This window comes from Rhipicephalus microplus, chromosome 7 (assembly GCF_043290135.1).
Source record: "Rhipicephalus microplus isolate Deutch F79 chromosome 7, USDA_Rmic, whole genome shotgun sequence".
Lineage (NCBI taxonomy): Eukaryota > Metazoa > Arthropoda > Arachnida > Ixodida > Ixodidae > Rhipicephalus > Rhipicephalus microplus.
The window spans coordinates 96162826-96179240 of NC_134706.1; the positions used below are offsets into that span (position 1 = coordinate 96162826).

The following is a 16415-nucleotide window of genomic DNA, read 5'->3' on the forward strand; positions in this document are numbered from 1 at the left end:
AGTATTGGTCTTGGCACTCTTTGTCTGATAGGATGAGTTTTTATCAGAAGTCTAATCACCTTTGAGGGCATTACTACCTCATTGTTTCAAAGCCTTGTGCGGAATAGCAGCCTTGTGATGCGGCATTGGAAAATTTTCATAGAAAAGGCTTGTTGGTGCTCTAATTTGCCTTCATTTATAGATTTTTCTCCACTTTTTACATTCAGTGATGGCTCCACAGTGTTTTTATGTGAAATAAGAGAGTGGGGATTGTGAATTGTCAGCATGCAATAACCCACTGGGTTGGCTTTTGTGTGCATCTTTAAACTCTTTCTTGTACTTGTTTCCTGTGCACAATAAAAAAACCTTTAAATATGGATACATACCAACTCAGCTACTATTTTTGCACACGTTAAAGCAAGTGCTCAACCACCCCTAGTCTTAGTGAAAAACACATTTGATGGATTGTAAACACTGCTGTGGGCACCAGTGCCACATTTTGTGATCAGACTTGATACGTGTGCGACTATGCGGCAAACAATTTGTGATTTAGTGAGCTCCGGTACTGAGATCATTCAATGATTACTAAGGAAAAGTAAGTTATAAATGTCCTTAAGGAACACTGGTTGGTCAGAATTCCTCCACACTTCCTGTTACGGTGTGCCTCGTGATGATGTATTGGTTTGGCATGTAGAGCACCAGAATTGAAGTTTTTGTGTTTTAAATGAACATTTCTTATGTAAACTGGACAGTACAGAAATATATACTAAGTTGGATGGATAGGTTGCAGCAATGGAACGTGAAATCAGTGAGTGCAGGTAAGGTTCTAAAGGAAAGTTTTATCTATAGGATCCTTCAGTGTTGAGGAAATTATATGACAAAGGAAGTTTTCATCAATCTTGATGTGGCATCGAGGTACAATGAATGATTGATAGTTTTCAAGCAGACATTTCATTCCGTTTCCGGGCTCTATTTTACAGTATCCTTCACGATTCTTGCGTTTCGTTGTAATCCTCAGAAATGACAATTCCATGCCCCTAGCCAAGGTTGTTAAAAATTTTCAATGGTTTAGGCATCTCTCTTGTGTTTTGTGCAGCCATCATGTTGGCCACGGAGAGCGTTTGGAACGCGACAGTCCTCCTGGCCGTCTTCCTGGTTCTGGTCTCCGAAGCATCTGGACATCCTGTCGAGGGACAAGGTAATGCCTCTTGATGCCAGGAGATGCGTATCATTGGTGACCTTGCACAGGAAAATGAACAAAAGCGACGTTTACAGAACATGCGGTTCGTTGGGCTACTTGGTCGCACTTTTGTAAATGGGAGAAACGGTGCAAAAGGAGATGAAGCACGGAAGAAAGAAATGCACAGGACAAAGCACTGGCTAACACCTAAAAGTTTTAGTGCATTGACTCGAAGCAAAAAAAAAAAAAAAAAATTGGCCAAAGCCAACATGTAAAACCTCTAGTGTTAGTCATAATGCATAAGTTGGTGCTGTCGAAGTTTTTTTTTTTTAAATAAGAACTGCGTTGCTACTCGCTTCACTGATTGGCATTGTGGTGTAGGAAGAACGGGAAATGTGGTAGATGGCTCGATCATTAGGCAGAGAAACAAGAGTATTACTGTTGTTACAGTGGGTACCCGGCATTGCTCAGCATTTAACATCATTTAGCCAGTAAGAGCCAATATTCGCTAAATCTAGCCCTAATGTTGTGACTTTACCTGACCTTTTCCAATAGTGAGCCAACACTGACAGGTTGTAGTAGTAAATAAAGTAAGAGCAGCAGTCGCATTCACTGAGGAATATTTATCATCTTTTGCTAATAAAAAGGAAATCTGTATGCAGTCGAACCCCTATATGAGACACTTATGTAGGAGACGAATGTATATGAGAGACACGAGTGTGCCTACATGAGAATAGGGGTTTGATAAGAAATTGCAAGCGTGGTAGCCTGCTTTTAGGACACACCTCATATAAAAGGAAATAATTGCTTCCTGATGCATGTCTCCTATAAATGGGTTCAACTGTATAAACAACATGAGGTAGTCTTGTTGCCGCGAGTGCACTTCACAGCCTTTTTGATCTTGTCTTTCGCTTTACAGATGGGCTGGAGTCTGGAGGAGCACGGTCCTGGATTCCAGCCTGGAGCAGCGTGTCCGAGTCGATGTGGGTGATCGGAGCGTCCGTGTGCTTTGCTCTGACGGCGGCCATCGTGGCCTCACTGGGCTGCCTCTGCTGCCGCAACGAGAGCATCAAGGTGCGTAGCCGGTCATTTTTACCAATTTCCTTTAATAGAAAACGTGGACTGTTACTTGCTTGTGCTGGGATCTGCATTTGAGGCTGGGAGGAAAAATGCAGTAATAATAAATTGTGAACTTTAAGAAGTTTAATACACCTGCCTCTCACTTTTGCATAGTTTCATTACTTTATGGAGCTTTCTCCTCTGGAAAGATGTGCTTACGTGGGCCTCTTTTTGTCCCCCCATGTTCACTGTTAAATGGAAGTGTAAGGCCTCGCAACCCTGGGAGTAAAAATGCTGGAAATCCTGTGATCACCCCAAGTCATTAAATAGTAGAGCCATTCAAGAAGCAGCTAAAGAAGCTTCGGTTTCGTTCCTGGAGTCTATGCTGTATTTTAACGCCGTGAAACGGGTGATGGTTACGTGGAAGCTGAGCATTGCGGGAGTTTGATGCCACATCAACTTCCTTGTTTTTTCGATATGCTGCTACATCAATGGCCACAATGAGTGGCTGTGTAACTGTGCTGACGTTTGACAGCATGTTTCTCCTATAGGTTTGAGGTCCTGGTTGTGGTGTCACTAGTTTCGGTTTCAGTGTATAGTCTAGAATTGTTGGTGGCGCTGTTGTTTTGTATGTACGGATGTCGTGAAATAAAAGATCAGTCTGCTTTGTTGGGTTATGGTGACTGGTCAGCTCTCTTCTTTGTGGCCGCCAGGGGACGGTGCCACACTGGTCCTTCATTTAAAGTAACAAAACAATGTGAGAAATATCATGCCTAGTAGTCGGGGCCTGTTTTTGGTATTATGGAAAATTGATTTGCTCGTACAAAGCCAGGTAGTCGCAACCCTTGAAACATATCACCAGCCATATGTGCCACGATTACTGCGTAAACTGTTTAAGACTCACAGCAGCCGATCTTGGTAGTTTAGTTGTCTGCTGCTGCTTGCGTCCATCGCATCTGTTGCGTGCTTTTGAGGGAAAAAAAAATCACAGCAAATCCACGGATAAATGATGAGTGGTCAAAGCTGCGGAGGGAATCATCAGTAAACCGTGAATTTCACGTGTAATTCGCCAAGTCGATCATCATTTAAAGATGTGAGAAACGCTCTGTGTGTATGCCATGCCTCTTGGGCCTCCCGCTCTAGTACGGCAGGATCTTGGTAGCGGAGTCGCGCAGCTTTATGGCACGCCAACAGCAAACGAATTTTATTACAACGCTCCCCCTAGCGTACGCCGCCGCACTATATCGAACGATTGCTTTCCACCAATGACGCATGCCATGTGTGACGTCGTTCCGATTATAACATCTCGTATCTTTCATTATCAACTACAGGTACTGGCATCTAGTTTTATAACATCTCGCATCTATTCATCAACTACAAGTACCGCCATCTAGTGAATGCTGCAAGAACTAAACTAGAGGTGGCTACCTATATTTACTACGACTACATACCTCGGAGGATGTACAGGCCCTCTCCTTAAGGAGCTTGGTCCCTAAAAAAATAAAGGGTTAGAGGCGCATTGAAATTCTGGCTTTCTGCGAGGCAAGCAAGTGTCCCACTTCGGAGCCACAGCAATGCTCGAAACCCTATGCAGGTGTCATGTGTGATGAGGAAAGTGTTAACAGATGTGATATTATCTGGCAGAAGGATGGAATCACGGTAAGCATAACAATAGGTAAATTGCTCAATGTGTGGTTAGTTTAAGACTTCCCACCTAATACAGAGGGCTCTGCCACAATTCATCATGCTCATCATCATCCACCACCGCGTCAGCCATCTGTAAAGCTATTTAGGTGCCCATATTGCCTTAGAAACACATAGTTGGTCATTGCTTAGTTTGCAAAATGCCACAAGGTACCTGCCTCACAACTGTACTTTCAGTAAAATACTTTATAATAGCCTCTGTTAAGACCTGTCTGCCAGTATATGCTAAGACTGTGGTGCATGTTTTGCGCAAGCCTGGTATATGATTTCGTTTTGATGGGGTGCTTTGGGATGCTGACCACAATTGCAGGAATGTTTCTCATATTGGTTTCTTCTCTATATCACAGCTGTTGGGCACGCGCAATGGCGTCAGCGTGCCGCACCTGCCACTGGGCAGCATGGCCCAGCAGCGGAGTAGCCTATCACCCGAGGTGACCATCTTCCCCCCAGCCGCTGCCGCACCCCGCCTCGCTTTTGCCACGCCCCCGACAACCTTCGATGACAAGGTCGGCGTGCGCTCCTTTACTGTGTTATCTGCTATAAATGCCTTTTTGCAGATTGAAGAAAGCATTGATTTGTGCAGCATTTGTTTGAATGAAAGTAACCATTTCATTCGATGAAGATGCAATTCAGAGATCTACATTTGTTTCTTAATAAAGGCAGCTGAATGTATTTTGTGCAGAGTATAAAAATTTGGCCTTCTGTTTTGTAATAAGTATCTCTTTTAGTATTATCTCTGAGACTAAAAAAGTATACCGTGCATAGAAAACTTTTTCTCTATCCTGAAGTACTCTTATAAATGGCTGACTGCAAACAAGCTCAAGGAAGTTTGAAAAGTGCTCATTTAGAATAATTTAGTCACACTTAAACAACCTCAGGTGACAGTGCTTTTTTTGGGGCTTGACTCAACCAAGCCTTACCTCACCGACTAGAAATGGAAGCACCACATCATTGTCATTGTTGTCAGATATGGGTGCACGTTAAAGAACCTCAAGTGGACAAAATTTCTGGAGCCCTTCACTATGCGTCTTTCATAATCCTATGGTGGTTTTGAGACGTTAAACAACACATATAAATCAATCACATCATTGTTGTAACATGGAAGGCCTCGGTGTTGTTTTCGCTGTATGGGTACCCACAATTGGTGCATGCCACTCTTTACTCATCATGGTGAAAGTTAATTTGAAGCCCACTTCACTGTAATGTATCTTATACATAACCCCATGGTAATCTTAGCCCTACGAGTCATTGTTGACTAGTAGCTTTTGAAAGCAGGCTTTCCGGCTTGTGCACCACTTATTCTGCTACTCGCACGGTTTTGGTGAAGCGTGGCTAGTTTGTGCGAGCACCATTTTTAAAAATCAGACGTGTAAGCACAAAACTTTCATTCTCGACTTATAAGTTGTTACTTGTATCATGCATTCTACTACAAACTTTCCTGTTCGCATTGAACTTACTCACAGCCCTAAGTTCATGATCCAGACTGGTAAGAATCACAGTCTGGTGCTCATTTTTAACTCAAAACGATAAAAGAGCACAGAACAATGCACCACTCTCTACTGAGTGTAGTGCTTTGTTCTGTCCTCTTCCTCATGGTGTCTCTTAGTGCTAAAGATAAGGACTATAAGTTCACACCAATTTGCCTACCAATGTGTTGTGTTGAACTACAATCTTTTCTTCAGAGATTGGATCTGTGCAACTTGCCTGCACTTGTGCAAGTGCGAGAACACGACGGTATTGGGAATCGAAAAAAATTTATATGCGTTTGCACTACTGTATGTACTTCTGTGCTAGTGTCCGCGTGCTTGCTGATAGCTTTTTCACTAACTGCCACGACTCGCCATGCAGGTGAGCTTTGAGCCGCTCCCCAAGATCTTCCCTCGGCTGCCGGCGTCTCCATCCAAACACCCCTTGCGACCGGCCCACTACTCGGGCGAGCTAGGCGGCACTCCGAGCTCTGTCCACGACTGGTTTGGTGAGTTCTTTGTTGATCCAGTTGTCCATATTTGTTGCACACGCGACGAGGCTTCAAGGGCTATGTTTTCATTTGTGCGCTCTTGTGGATGCTTTTGTATTTGTGCGACTTGGCATCTCACCTGACGCCTGTCAGGAGTCATGGTTGCTCTCTCAATTGGCTTAATCCAATTAGGGTCAGCTGAAAGTGATTCGCTGGGAATGCTACTCTGGCAGACACCAAGCAACAGTGGCTGCAAAAATATCTTTGTTCACTTAGAGGCCTGTTATTGAGATCGCTAAGCATGCTTCTATCTGCACCAGCATAGACATGTTCATGCTCTGCTAAGCATAACTATCCGTCAGTGCAATTTACATGAGAGGGTCGACCGTGTTGCACATCTCTACCCCAAAGGCCTGGCTTGGAATTCAGGAAACATTGCCGACGTGTTTGTATTTTGTATTACTGAGATTATGCTTTGTCAGTTCCGGCTCTGGACAATGTTGTGTGAAGCTGAGTGGAACGTAGGCCTACCCGGCTGGACACTGATATGGGCCACGTGCAAGTAGACTAGAACTGGTTAGTGATGTTCATGTACTACAGATGATGTAGCCAATGCGCTTTAAGTTAGGGGGAGATGGTTGGCGAGAAATAGAGATACAATGTTTTTGGTCTTTTCTGTATTGCAGTTGAACCCCCTTATTATACACGTGCATGTAAGGAACGTATATAACAGCTGCATCTTGCTGGTGCTTACCTATGGAGCAGAAACCTTGAGGGTTACAAATAGGGTTCAGCTTAAATTTACGACGAGACAGCAAGCAATGGAAAAGAAAATGATAGGTGTAACCTTAAGAGACAAGAGAGCAGAATGGGTCAGGGAAGAAACTGGGTTTAAGGATATCATAGTTTAAATCAATAAGAAATGGACATGGGCCAGGCACGTAGCATGTAGGCAAAATAATCGCTAGTCATTAAGTGTAACTGAACAGGTTCCCAAAGAAAGCAAACCCATGAAGGGGAGACAGACACTCAGGTGTACTAATGATATTAAAAAGTTCACTGGTATAATGTGGCAGCAGAAAGCACTAGACTGGGTTGATTGGTGGATCATGAGAGGCTTTTGCCCTGCAGTGGGCATAGTCATCAGGTTGATGATAATGTAAGAGACAAATGAATATAAGAGACATCAGTGTGCCTTCATTGAAATAGGTCTTGGTAACTAAACACCCATATGTCGTACCTTACTTATAAAAGACATCTTATGTAAGGGACAAGAAGTGTGCTGCCTGGTGTGTCTCTCTTATAGAGGGGTTCAGCTGTATACAGTTTCTGCACTATGCCTACTCAGACAGTGGCATTGCATCTTAGTACAAAATTTTTACTAAATTCTGCACTGAAGTCTACTAAAGTGCCCATCAACCACTGCATGCCTCAGGCACCATGCAGCATATGCAACAAAGTGTGGGGCCTACAGCGGTCTGTTTTATTTTTCGCTAAATGAAAAAGGAGGCACGACGGTCATGCAGCTAAACAGGTGTTGACCGATATAACTACTGGTTGTAAACCTAAGCGCTTGCGCTTGTGTAGCCTACTGCCTCCACAAAGCAATGCATCTTATGTATATCAAAGTGCTCCTGGTGCATTTAAATTTCAAAACCGACTCGGAGCAGCAGCAAGTCACTGTGTATGAAAACTTTCATGTCATCACTGACGCCCCATGAGCCACAAGTAAACTACTGAGGTGCCCGTTAATGTCATTTGAACTGGTATGAATGCTCAATAACTTCAATTACCAGTTGTGGTGTTTGCGAAAGACGTAAGAAGCACCGGCAGCACCACCGTACAAAAGACGTTTATTGTACGCAACACATCGAATATATACATAAAGGACAGACGCGCCCCCTGGGAATGAAAGAACACAAAGTAAAAACCGAAACTGAATATAACACCAGTGCCCCACGCGTTCTGTCACCACGGTTTCCCAAATAAAAAAAAGCCTCGTGGCACACACTAGACTAAGACCATTTAGCTTTGCCACCACATGAAGTTTACCATATCCACTAGTACAGCTTTCTGCTAAATGGCTATACTGTAGAGCCTGAGTGACAAAATTGCGGCTTGTGCGAATTTTGGTTTGATGCAAATTTTTCTATGATCTTGTCCAAGGCGATGTAATGCAATTAATCGAGTAAAGTTGCCAACCGATTTTCATGTTGCAATAGTTGATACGAATTATGCCAGAGCATAGGTACAAACAGGTACAAACAATGTCATGGGAGACACAATAATTGCGTGCGGACATGCGCACCCCACTGCCAGTTTCTTGAATAGGCTATCAGTGATGCATTGTGTCGTTTGGCATGGTGTGTGCAAATCTTAGATGCCCTTATGCACCTCAGTGTGCCTTCACGAATAGAATATGGATGGGATTGGCATCAGGCTGTTTTTTTTTTTCCTCCAACACATCACCGTGTGCAACTGTGCTCGAAGCAACGTTGTCTCGCCGTGTTTGCACATGTCTGCACATCGATGCAAGCCATGTTCTTGCACTCGAACATCCCAGAACCGAAAAAGAACGTCAGCAAGCATAATTGTTAGGGTTGTGCACCTGCCAACTCTCACGATTTGCATGGGGGGACTCCCAAATTTTGAGCAAACTTCCAGATAGTTTGGGCATGGTCATAAATCTCTCAAAGGTCATCCTGATAGTACTACAATAAGAAAACAACAAAGGGCAGCGGTTCTCAAGTTTTCTGGCTTTCATCGATTGCATGTTAAGCATTCTTTAAGTCACTTTCGCCGCAGCACTTTGGTGTATGTAGCAAAGCATACAAATATTAGTAAAGGGGGCTACCAGCTGTGATGGGTCACGACACGTCTGGCCTATTAATTACTCGCACGCACGCGTGATGTATATTTATAAGTATGATAGTTGACATCTATAAGCTTTAATGGCAATCACTCATGGCTATTTATGACTATGCTGCAGCCTTGACAATGTGGCATTCTGAATTTTCATGTTTTCTGGAGAGACCAATTTTGAATAATGCTGATAATTTCAATAACCCTGCGAGCTTTTCATTGCCAAAGTCTTACTATCAGATTGTTCATGTGTTTTGCTTCTTGCAAGTCTCAACTACGATGCGGTCCTGAGCTCTACTAGACTCGCTCATTTTGAAGTGTCGCTGTCCTTCTGGCTGCACAGACGATCCACAGGCCAACTTTCCGCGGGAACGGCTGCAGTACCTGCAGGAGCTGGGCGTCGGCTGGTTCGGACAGGCCGTGCGTGGAGAGGCGCAGAACCTGAACAACAGTCGATTCGGGGACGATGATCAAACTGTCCCCGTGACCACCACGCCGGTGGTGGTGAAGATTCTTCGCTCGGATGCGACGCCCACCGAGCACATCTGCTTCCTGCACGAGGTGCAGCACCTCAGGTGAGCTGGCTAAAAGATTAAGGACTTGACTATAGTCGGTTACACCCTGAGTATTCGAGCTCCACCCACTGTGATCACGTTTCCGACCAGAGAGAATCGGCATAGAGATCCAATCCAATCAGATTTGATGATTTCTGTAATGTAAAACACTTTTCGTGTGTACATACAGGCGCATGCATACTGATGTAAAGTACTCACGGATTGAAATAAGACAACTCAGGGCTAAGGAACGCTCATACTTTCGTTTCTGCCATCTTCATTTTAGGTCAGTGTAATTTTTGCTTTGAACACGTAAGTCAGGGCCAACTTTATCTTTAGTGACCGGACTTGCTGCAACATGGCCTAGCTATGTCGAGCTGTCGTGCGCACCGGACATCATACTACAAGATTTGGTGTCTCACTTGAATCCATGACTACTGTACATACAGATACATACAGGTGTTTATGCAGTAGGTTTTAAGTCAAAAGCTTGAACATCCTGTCAAATTTCGTCAGAAATTGAGACACTACTGTTTTGCTTGAGGGGAGACACTGGTCTTGAAAATGAACATTTTCATTATTGGAAATATTTCATTTGTTATATGTATTTCTTTCCCCTGTTTTCGAAAATGTAATTACTTTTAATGTATTTTGATTAGTTACTAGACGATTAAAAAATAAGTGAAGCCGAAATGCATAATTTTTTCGGTTCATTCAGACACTTTTCCTCAATATTCTTAATTCCATTTAACACACAGCTATTGCTAAGTAGCTGCCATGTGGAGCTATGCTATTTATATTATTAGCAGTGATGTGATAGCTGCGCCAATTGCGCCGAACTGCGCCGAAAGGCGAATCCTGCGCCATTCTGGTCAAATATGAGCAATCTGCGCCGAGTCTGCGCCAGAAGTTGCCATTTGCACTTTGTGGCCGTTTCGTGAAAGTGGAATCGTACAACCCGAAAACTGGGAAGGATCTGCTACTCCTGCAGCCTAGTTGATCCGTGAACTGGAAGTCAAAGGTGGAAGTAGAAGACACTGCAGCTGCCATGGCCAGCTGGGAGGCAGCCGAAAAAAGGGCATTTAGGTTGGGTGCGAGGAGTTTTTACATTAAATGCACCTAGTATCTGCTGTCACGGCTGCCACTAGACAACACTAATCTGGAAAGCCTTCGTTGCCTTCATCCCAACCCTCAAGGCAGAGAGACTTCCGCCTGTGATTTGAGGTTGCTCGCTGCTAGACTCCCACAAGTAATCGAGGCTAGCAAAATTTCAGCCCTCATGGACGAGTTTACCCTTTTTCAGCTCGAGCCAACAGAAACCTTTTCCCTGAGTGTGGATCAACACTGGCAGAAAGTTTTTGAGCTGAAAAAGGCTGACGGATCAGCAAAATACCCTCTGCTATGCAAGGTAATCAAGGCATTGCTGTGTATTCCGCACGGTAATGCAGACCTGGAACGGGGCTTCAGTGAGAACCGCCGCATGCTCCTCGAAAGGGCCCGCTTGACGATTCATAATGTTAACGGCATTCGGCAGATTCTTTCACATGCAAAACGGTTTGGTGGAGACCCAAGCAAGTTTGTGGTCACTCCTACTATTATCAAGGCTGTCCAGGGGTCTTCCAAAAGGTACAGAGAGCGAATTGCTGCAGAAGAGTCGGTAGCTAAGTGAAGGTGTACTGACTCAAGTAAATCACCTGAAAAGGATGATGCTGAACAGGCTGTACAAGCTGAAGTGGAAACAGCAAAAAAAAATGATCTGCAATGCTGAGCTTCTGATTGGGCGGGGAGTGAAGTCCAAGGACTTTGGTGACATTGAAAGTGGGCATTCACTTCTAGCAGAAGGCAAAAGCAGGCTTGCATCAGCATTGGCAAAACTCACCTGTGCCAAGAAAAGGTCTGCAACTTAGTTACCTGAGGCAGCAAATTTTGTTTTGTAGGTGACTTTGCAGCATTTCTCTCGGGGATTTCTAAACTGGTGTTTAAGCTTCTCAAATGAGAGGGTGTGTGTAGGTTTTTCTTGGAATTTTTTATTGCCATGCATAATTTGTAGTTTGTGCTTCATATCTTTGTCATTTGTCCAGTGTGCTGTGGTTTGCGTATGCATAATTTGTAGTTTGGGCTTCATATCTTTGTCATTTGCCCAGTGTGCTCTGGTTTGCGTATGTAACATTGAATCAAGGTTTTATTCTTTGTGCAAATGGTCATCACTTGCCGTCGCACTATGCGATACCGTACGCGTACGCCTGCTCCAAAACCATGCTGACCTGCTCCAAAACATGATTTTAGCTGCTCCAGAAGCTGCTCCAAAGTGGCTTGGGCCAATCACATCACTGTATTAGGGACATACAACATCATATCAAAATGTTCTACTGTATTCACGCTTCGTAATTTCTAAATGCAATTAGCTTGCCCCGCCGCGGTGGTCTAGTGGCTAAGGTATTCGGCTGCTGAACCGCAGGTCGCGGGATCGAATTCCAACTGCGGCGGCTGCATTTCTGATAGAGGTGGACATGTTGTAGGCCCGTGTGCTCAGATTTGGGTGCACGTTTAGGAACCCCAGGTAGTCGAAATTTTCGGAGCCCTCCACTACAATGTCTCTCATAATCATGTGGTGGTTTTGGGACGTTAAACTCCACATATCAAATTAATCAACTGCAATTAGCTCACATTTTTGTTCACAAAATTTGATATGTCCAGCTAAGCCATAAAAAAATAGCATAGCTCCACAGTTTGATTCCTTACAAGTTAAGCGAAACAAAATATATTGAAATTGCCTCACAAAAGCATAACGAAAAGTTCTATAAGGCTAGTCTTCTTGGCAAAAAATGTGAAGATGAGAAAGTTGCACTTGAAGTTTTGACACTTGATGCAGAAATCTCTAAAAGGAATCTTTGGCAATGAATCGGCAAAAGATGTAAAGCTGAGAAAGTCGCACTTGAAGTTTTGACACTTGATGCAAAAATCTCTAAAAGGAATCTTTGGCAATGAATCTTATTTGCATGTTCCCTATCAGTTTCCCTGCTAAACAAAACAAAAAGTATCTCATTTCATCCAAGGAATCGTTTTTAAAAAATTCCTAATGTGGAACCATGGGGTATGAGATTAAAGCCACTGGTTTCTCGTACGTCTTTTTGGCCTTTCGAAAGAGCCATATGGATGTTAGGCAGCTTTGCTGCCCTGTGCAATAGGTCGCTAAAAGCTGAGCGTAGCTAACACTCAGCCATGCACAGATGTAGCATCCCGAAACGGCGCACGGAGCTGCACAGATTTCATGTTTCTGGCGAACGCGTATTACTGAGACGTGGTCGGCTCGGCTGCAAAATCGTGGCGAAACCAAGTGGATGCACTTTCAACCATCGCTAAATCGACTTCGTAAGCGGAGTGAGAGATGCGCTCTACGTTCTGCTGCTCGCACCATCGGTCTGCATGCGCACATTACAGTTAGTTCAACGCGTTTGTGTGTAAATTGGTAGCATACACATGTCTGATTGGAGCAAACGCTCGGCTAAATGTGCCTAAGGGGCACTGACTCTACCAAAGTCCTGTCCTGACGGTGCACATCTAGCCGGCGCCTTCTTGTTTCAAGCCCGCTTTTTACGGCTTCCAAAATCTCGTTGTGAGGACGGTTTCGAACGAGTCTTTGGGCATCTCGATCCTGTAGAAGAACTATCAGTGCAAAGCAGGAACATGGGGCTTTGAGAAACATGCACGGGTGCAAAAGCAGATGCACACAATCGAAAGCCACGATTGTAAATGCGAAAAAAAAAAAAAACTTGCGATCACGTCAGTCAGTGGGAGACGTGGAATGGCGCACTTGAAAAGCGCGCCGCGTGAGAGTCAGTCAGCAACGCAGGAAGTGAACTTCAGAAAACCTGCGATGGTGGCCATTCTGCTTGAGCAACACTATTTTGAGATGGCTTAATTTATGTACAAGGGAACCAGCTTCATATATAGCTCAAAATGATGGCGCTTGGCTGGGTGCAACACTCATAGCACATGTGAAGTTTTGCATGAATTTCGTTCTTTTGAGGGCATTTTACTGCTTCCGGGGTGCTTTGAAGGCCATTTTAATCGCATTTTCCAACTGCATTTAGAGTTAGTAATTTAAGTGTAGGTGCTCAGAAGTACAAACGCCCCGAAAATAAGTTTTGCCAAAAAATCTATTTTTTCTTGCGGGTGGAGCGTGTATTTATTACTAGTTTGTGCCCAACTACAGGCCAAATGTGAAAGGCATTGCTAGAAAGGAAAGCTTACTAAGTGAACCCACGCATTGTCCCGATTGTCACACCTAGAGAGGCTGACTTTTCTGATTCAGGTTCTCAATACTGGAGAGAGAAAAGGTTGAAATATGTGGTGCGGCAATTCGAGAGATGGCATTTCTACAACATAAAACTTCCTGCGTAACAAAGGCTTTGTTAAGAATGCTTGAGCCTTTCATTGTGCGATGTTTTCATCTAAGTTCCATCTTTGGAGGACTATAGCTTGAAGGTGCTTAGCTTTTTTTGTTATGTCTCTTGACTGTGTGGGAGATGCAGCATTGTATCATTTGGCGATTTAACCTAGGAAGACTCCCTGCATGACTATTTACTGACCCAGAGCGCCTTTGTTAACTGAGCTTCAGATATCTCCACTTTTGACCTTTGTAATCGTGTCGATCATAGTGTGCTCGTGAAAGCACCGCTGAACACCATTTTCAGGTGCAAGTTAGGTCGGTATACACAAAAAAACAAGGCTTCAATGCAAGAAGGGCACGGTTTATTTTTGCCTCGAGGGAGATGAACCGGCAGACTGTATTGAAATATTTCAGTTTATTCCGTATTTTATTTCTATTCTACACTAATAATTAATATTTTGGTGTACGATTTGGCACTCCTTAATAGAAAGTTGGTCGTTAAATTCATGCCTTTTCAGATCAGAGAAGAAAGTATGCTTATGTATGTGCAATCAGTGTCGTGTTTTATTGCAACGTCACACTTCTGGTTTGAACTGTGCAGGCTTCTGCGGCACCCGCATCTTCTTCAGCTGCTTGGTCGGTGCCTCGAGTCAGATCCATTCTTGCTCATCCTCGAGGACTCTGTTATGGTGAGTCTGATTGTCGCAGTGTCTGACGCTCAACGTCGAGTTTCAAGTGTCATGTTAGGAGAGCTTTTGCTCCCTTATGCGAGCGTGCAGGTTTGTTAACCATTAGCACATCTTAACCTGCATGCCAATGCTTATCGTGAATGGCATACATAGATAGGCAAGTGGACAGCAATCATTCATTAAGTCTTGGTTGAGTGATGCCAGAAAAGGCAGCATTGAAGTTGAAAGCTACTTAGCTATCCAAGCGAAGTGGTGACGTTGCAAAATAGAAGCTCGCCGGCCAGGCATCTTCATTCAGGAAGACATACCATACACTATTCTCAACAAAGCGTAGATGTGAAGGTTTTTTCTCTAGCTGAATTGAGTTGAGCGCAACATCATTGCTTATCTAAAATTAACAATATTGGTCAAGTTAGAAAGTTCATGAGATTGGCTTGCGCTAGACAGAGTACATTGAAGATACTGAAACCTCGAAATAGTGAACCCGGATATAACAAATTATAGATTTTAATGAAGTAAGTGAACAATAGTTTCTTTTAGTAGATACAGTGTGAAGAATATGTGCTTGTAACGAATTTTTGGATATACAGTAGAAACTTGATGATACATATTCGTAGGAAGCACGCAAAATATTCGTATCATCCCGAAACAAGTTAAAGCTGATCATGAAGATAAACAAAAACTTTATTAAAGTCAACTACTTCTTGCTGAAGAAGTCTGTGATATTCTTTTTTAACTTTTTTGCGTTCGCTGTCCCTCAAGAAAGCCGCCTGAGAAGCATAGAACCATGCTGTGGTTTCTTCACTCACGCCGGCATTTACTCTGCGGCGCAGGACATTGAGGGCGCGGTGGTGGTTGTCCGACGTCGACGGCAGGTTGTTGGACACGTCGGCGTCTTCACCGTCACTGTCAGACTCGGTCTCCCTTTCATCGTCGACCAGTTCTTCGACAGATCGCAGCCCACAAGTCGCGACGTTGTCGTCTGCGATGACAAAGTCTTGCGCCGACGCTGGAGTCCCAAAGTTCTCCCGACCCTCGATACTTAAATTACCCTCTGGCTCTTGGTCTTCTTCCGTCAAAGCCCCGTCCTGTCTTGCAAAAAAAACGCAGTTGCGAAAACAGTTCCCAACCGTGTCCTGGGTGACATTGTCCCAGGACATGGCCAGAAAATGTAATGCGTCAAGCAGACAGATCTGCATGTTTTCGTCCTTGCACTCAATTTTCGCCAGAAGCCTTTGCACAAGCAACCCTTTGAAATGGTGCTTTACGTTTCGAATTATTTCCGCGTCCAGTGGCTGCAGACTGCTTGTGGTATTTGCGGGCAGGAACCTGGCAGGTGAAATTGGTGAAGTTGTACTGTCTCGGATGGGCCAAACATTGATCAACCAAAAGCAAAGCAAATATTTTCTATTTTTGGCTGCCATTTTCAGGTCCAAAGTTGTCAGAAACTCGCGGAAAAAATCAGCAGTCATCCAAGCTTTCTTATTTCCTTTGTACAGGCAAAGCAAACGTTCTCCTGATTGAAAGCACCTTGGATGTTTTGATTTGCCGATTACGGTCAGCTAAATTTTTTCAGAACCATCGGCATTTGTGCAAAATAGCACAGTCACCCGTTCCTTACTTTTCTGTACCGCTGGCCAGGCCTGCGAGGGGGGTACAGAAAATTATTTCACGGCGTCGGGAATCATTTTTGCTTCGATTGACCCTTTACAGAACAGCGATTCCCAAATGGACGCTGTTCCAAGCAGCACTGAGGAGGTGCGCGAGGATGCATGCTTCAGCCGTGTTCGCTCGTGTGTCTCAATTAGATATCTTGGAGTGTTTGGGCCTTCACAGCATTCAGGTATACGCAAAGGGGTCAATGGAAGATCGCTATCGGGAATAAGCATCTGTGGAGAAACAGGAAACGTTTCCTGCTTCCCAGTTTCTTCTTTGCGCCTCCAGATAGCCCCAGCTATCCAGCCTCTCGCGGTTGCGGGGGACGCGAACGCAAAGAAGTCTATAGACGAACTAAAATTCAACGATACCCGCATGTTAC

General features: G+C 44.1%; 1 protein-coding gene across 2 annotated transcripts in view; it reads left to right on the top strand.

Moving 5' to 3' along the window:
* LOC119179746 (uncharacterized) overlaps positions 1 to 16415 on the top strand; it is a 64436-nt gene that overhangs the window by 10565 nt on the left and 37456 nt on the right. For both annotated transcript variants that reach the window (XM_037430869.2, XM_075869488.1), the window contains exons 2-7: positions 1076 to 1177; positions 2079 to 2233; positions 4270 to 4428; positions 5771 to 5897; positions 9085 to 9316; positions 14290 to 14377. In XM_037430869.2, coding sequence (XP_037286766.2) covers positions 1081 to 1177; positions 2079 to 2233; positions 4270 to 4428; positions 5771 to 5897; positions 9085 to 9316; positions 14290 to 14377 — 858 coding nt within the window. In that variant the 5' untranslated portion in view covers positions 1076 to 1080. The remainder of the gene's footprint in view (positions 1 to 1075; positions 1178 to 2078; positions 2234 to 4269; positions 4429 to 5770; positions 5898 to 9084; positions 9317 to 14289; positions 14378 to 16415) is intronic.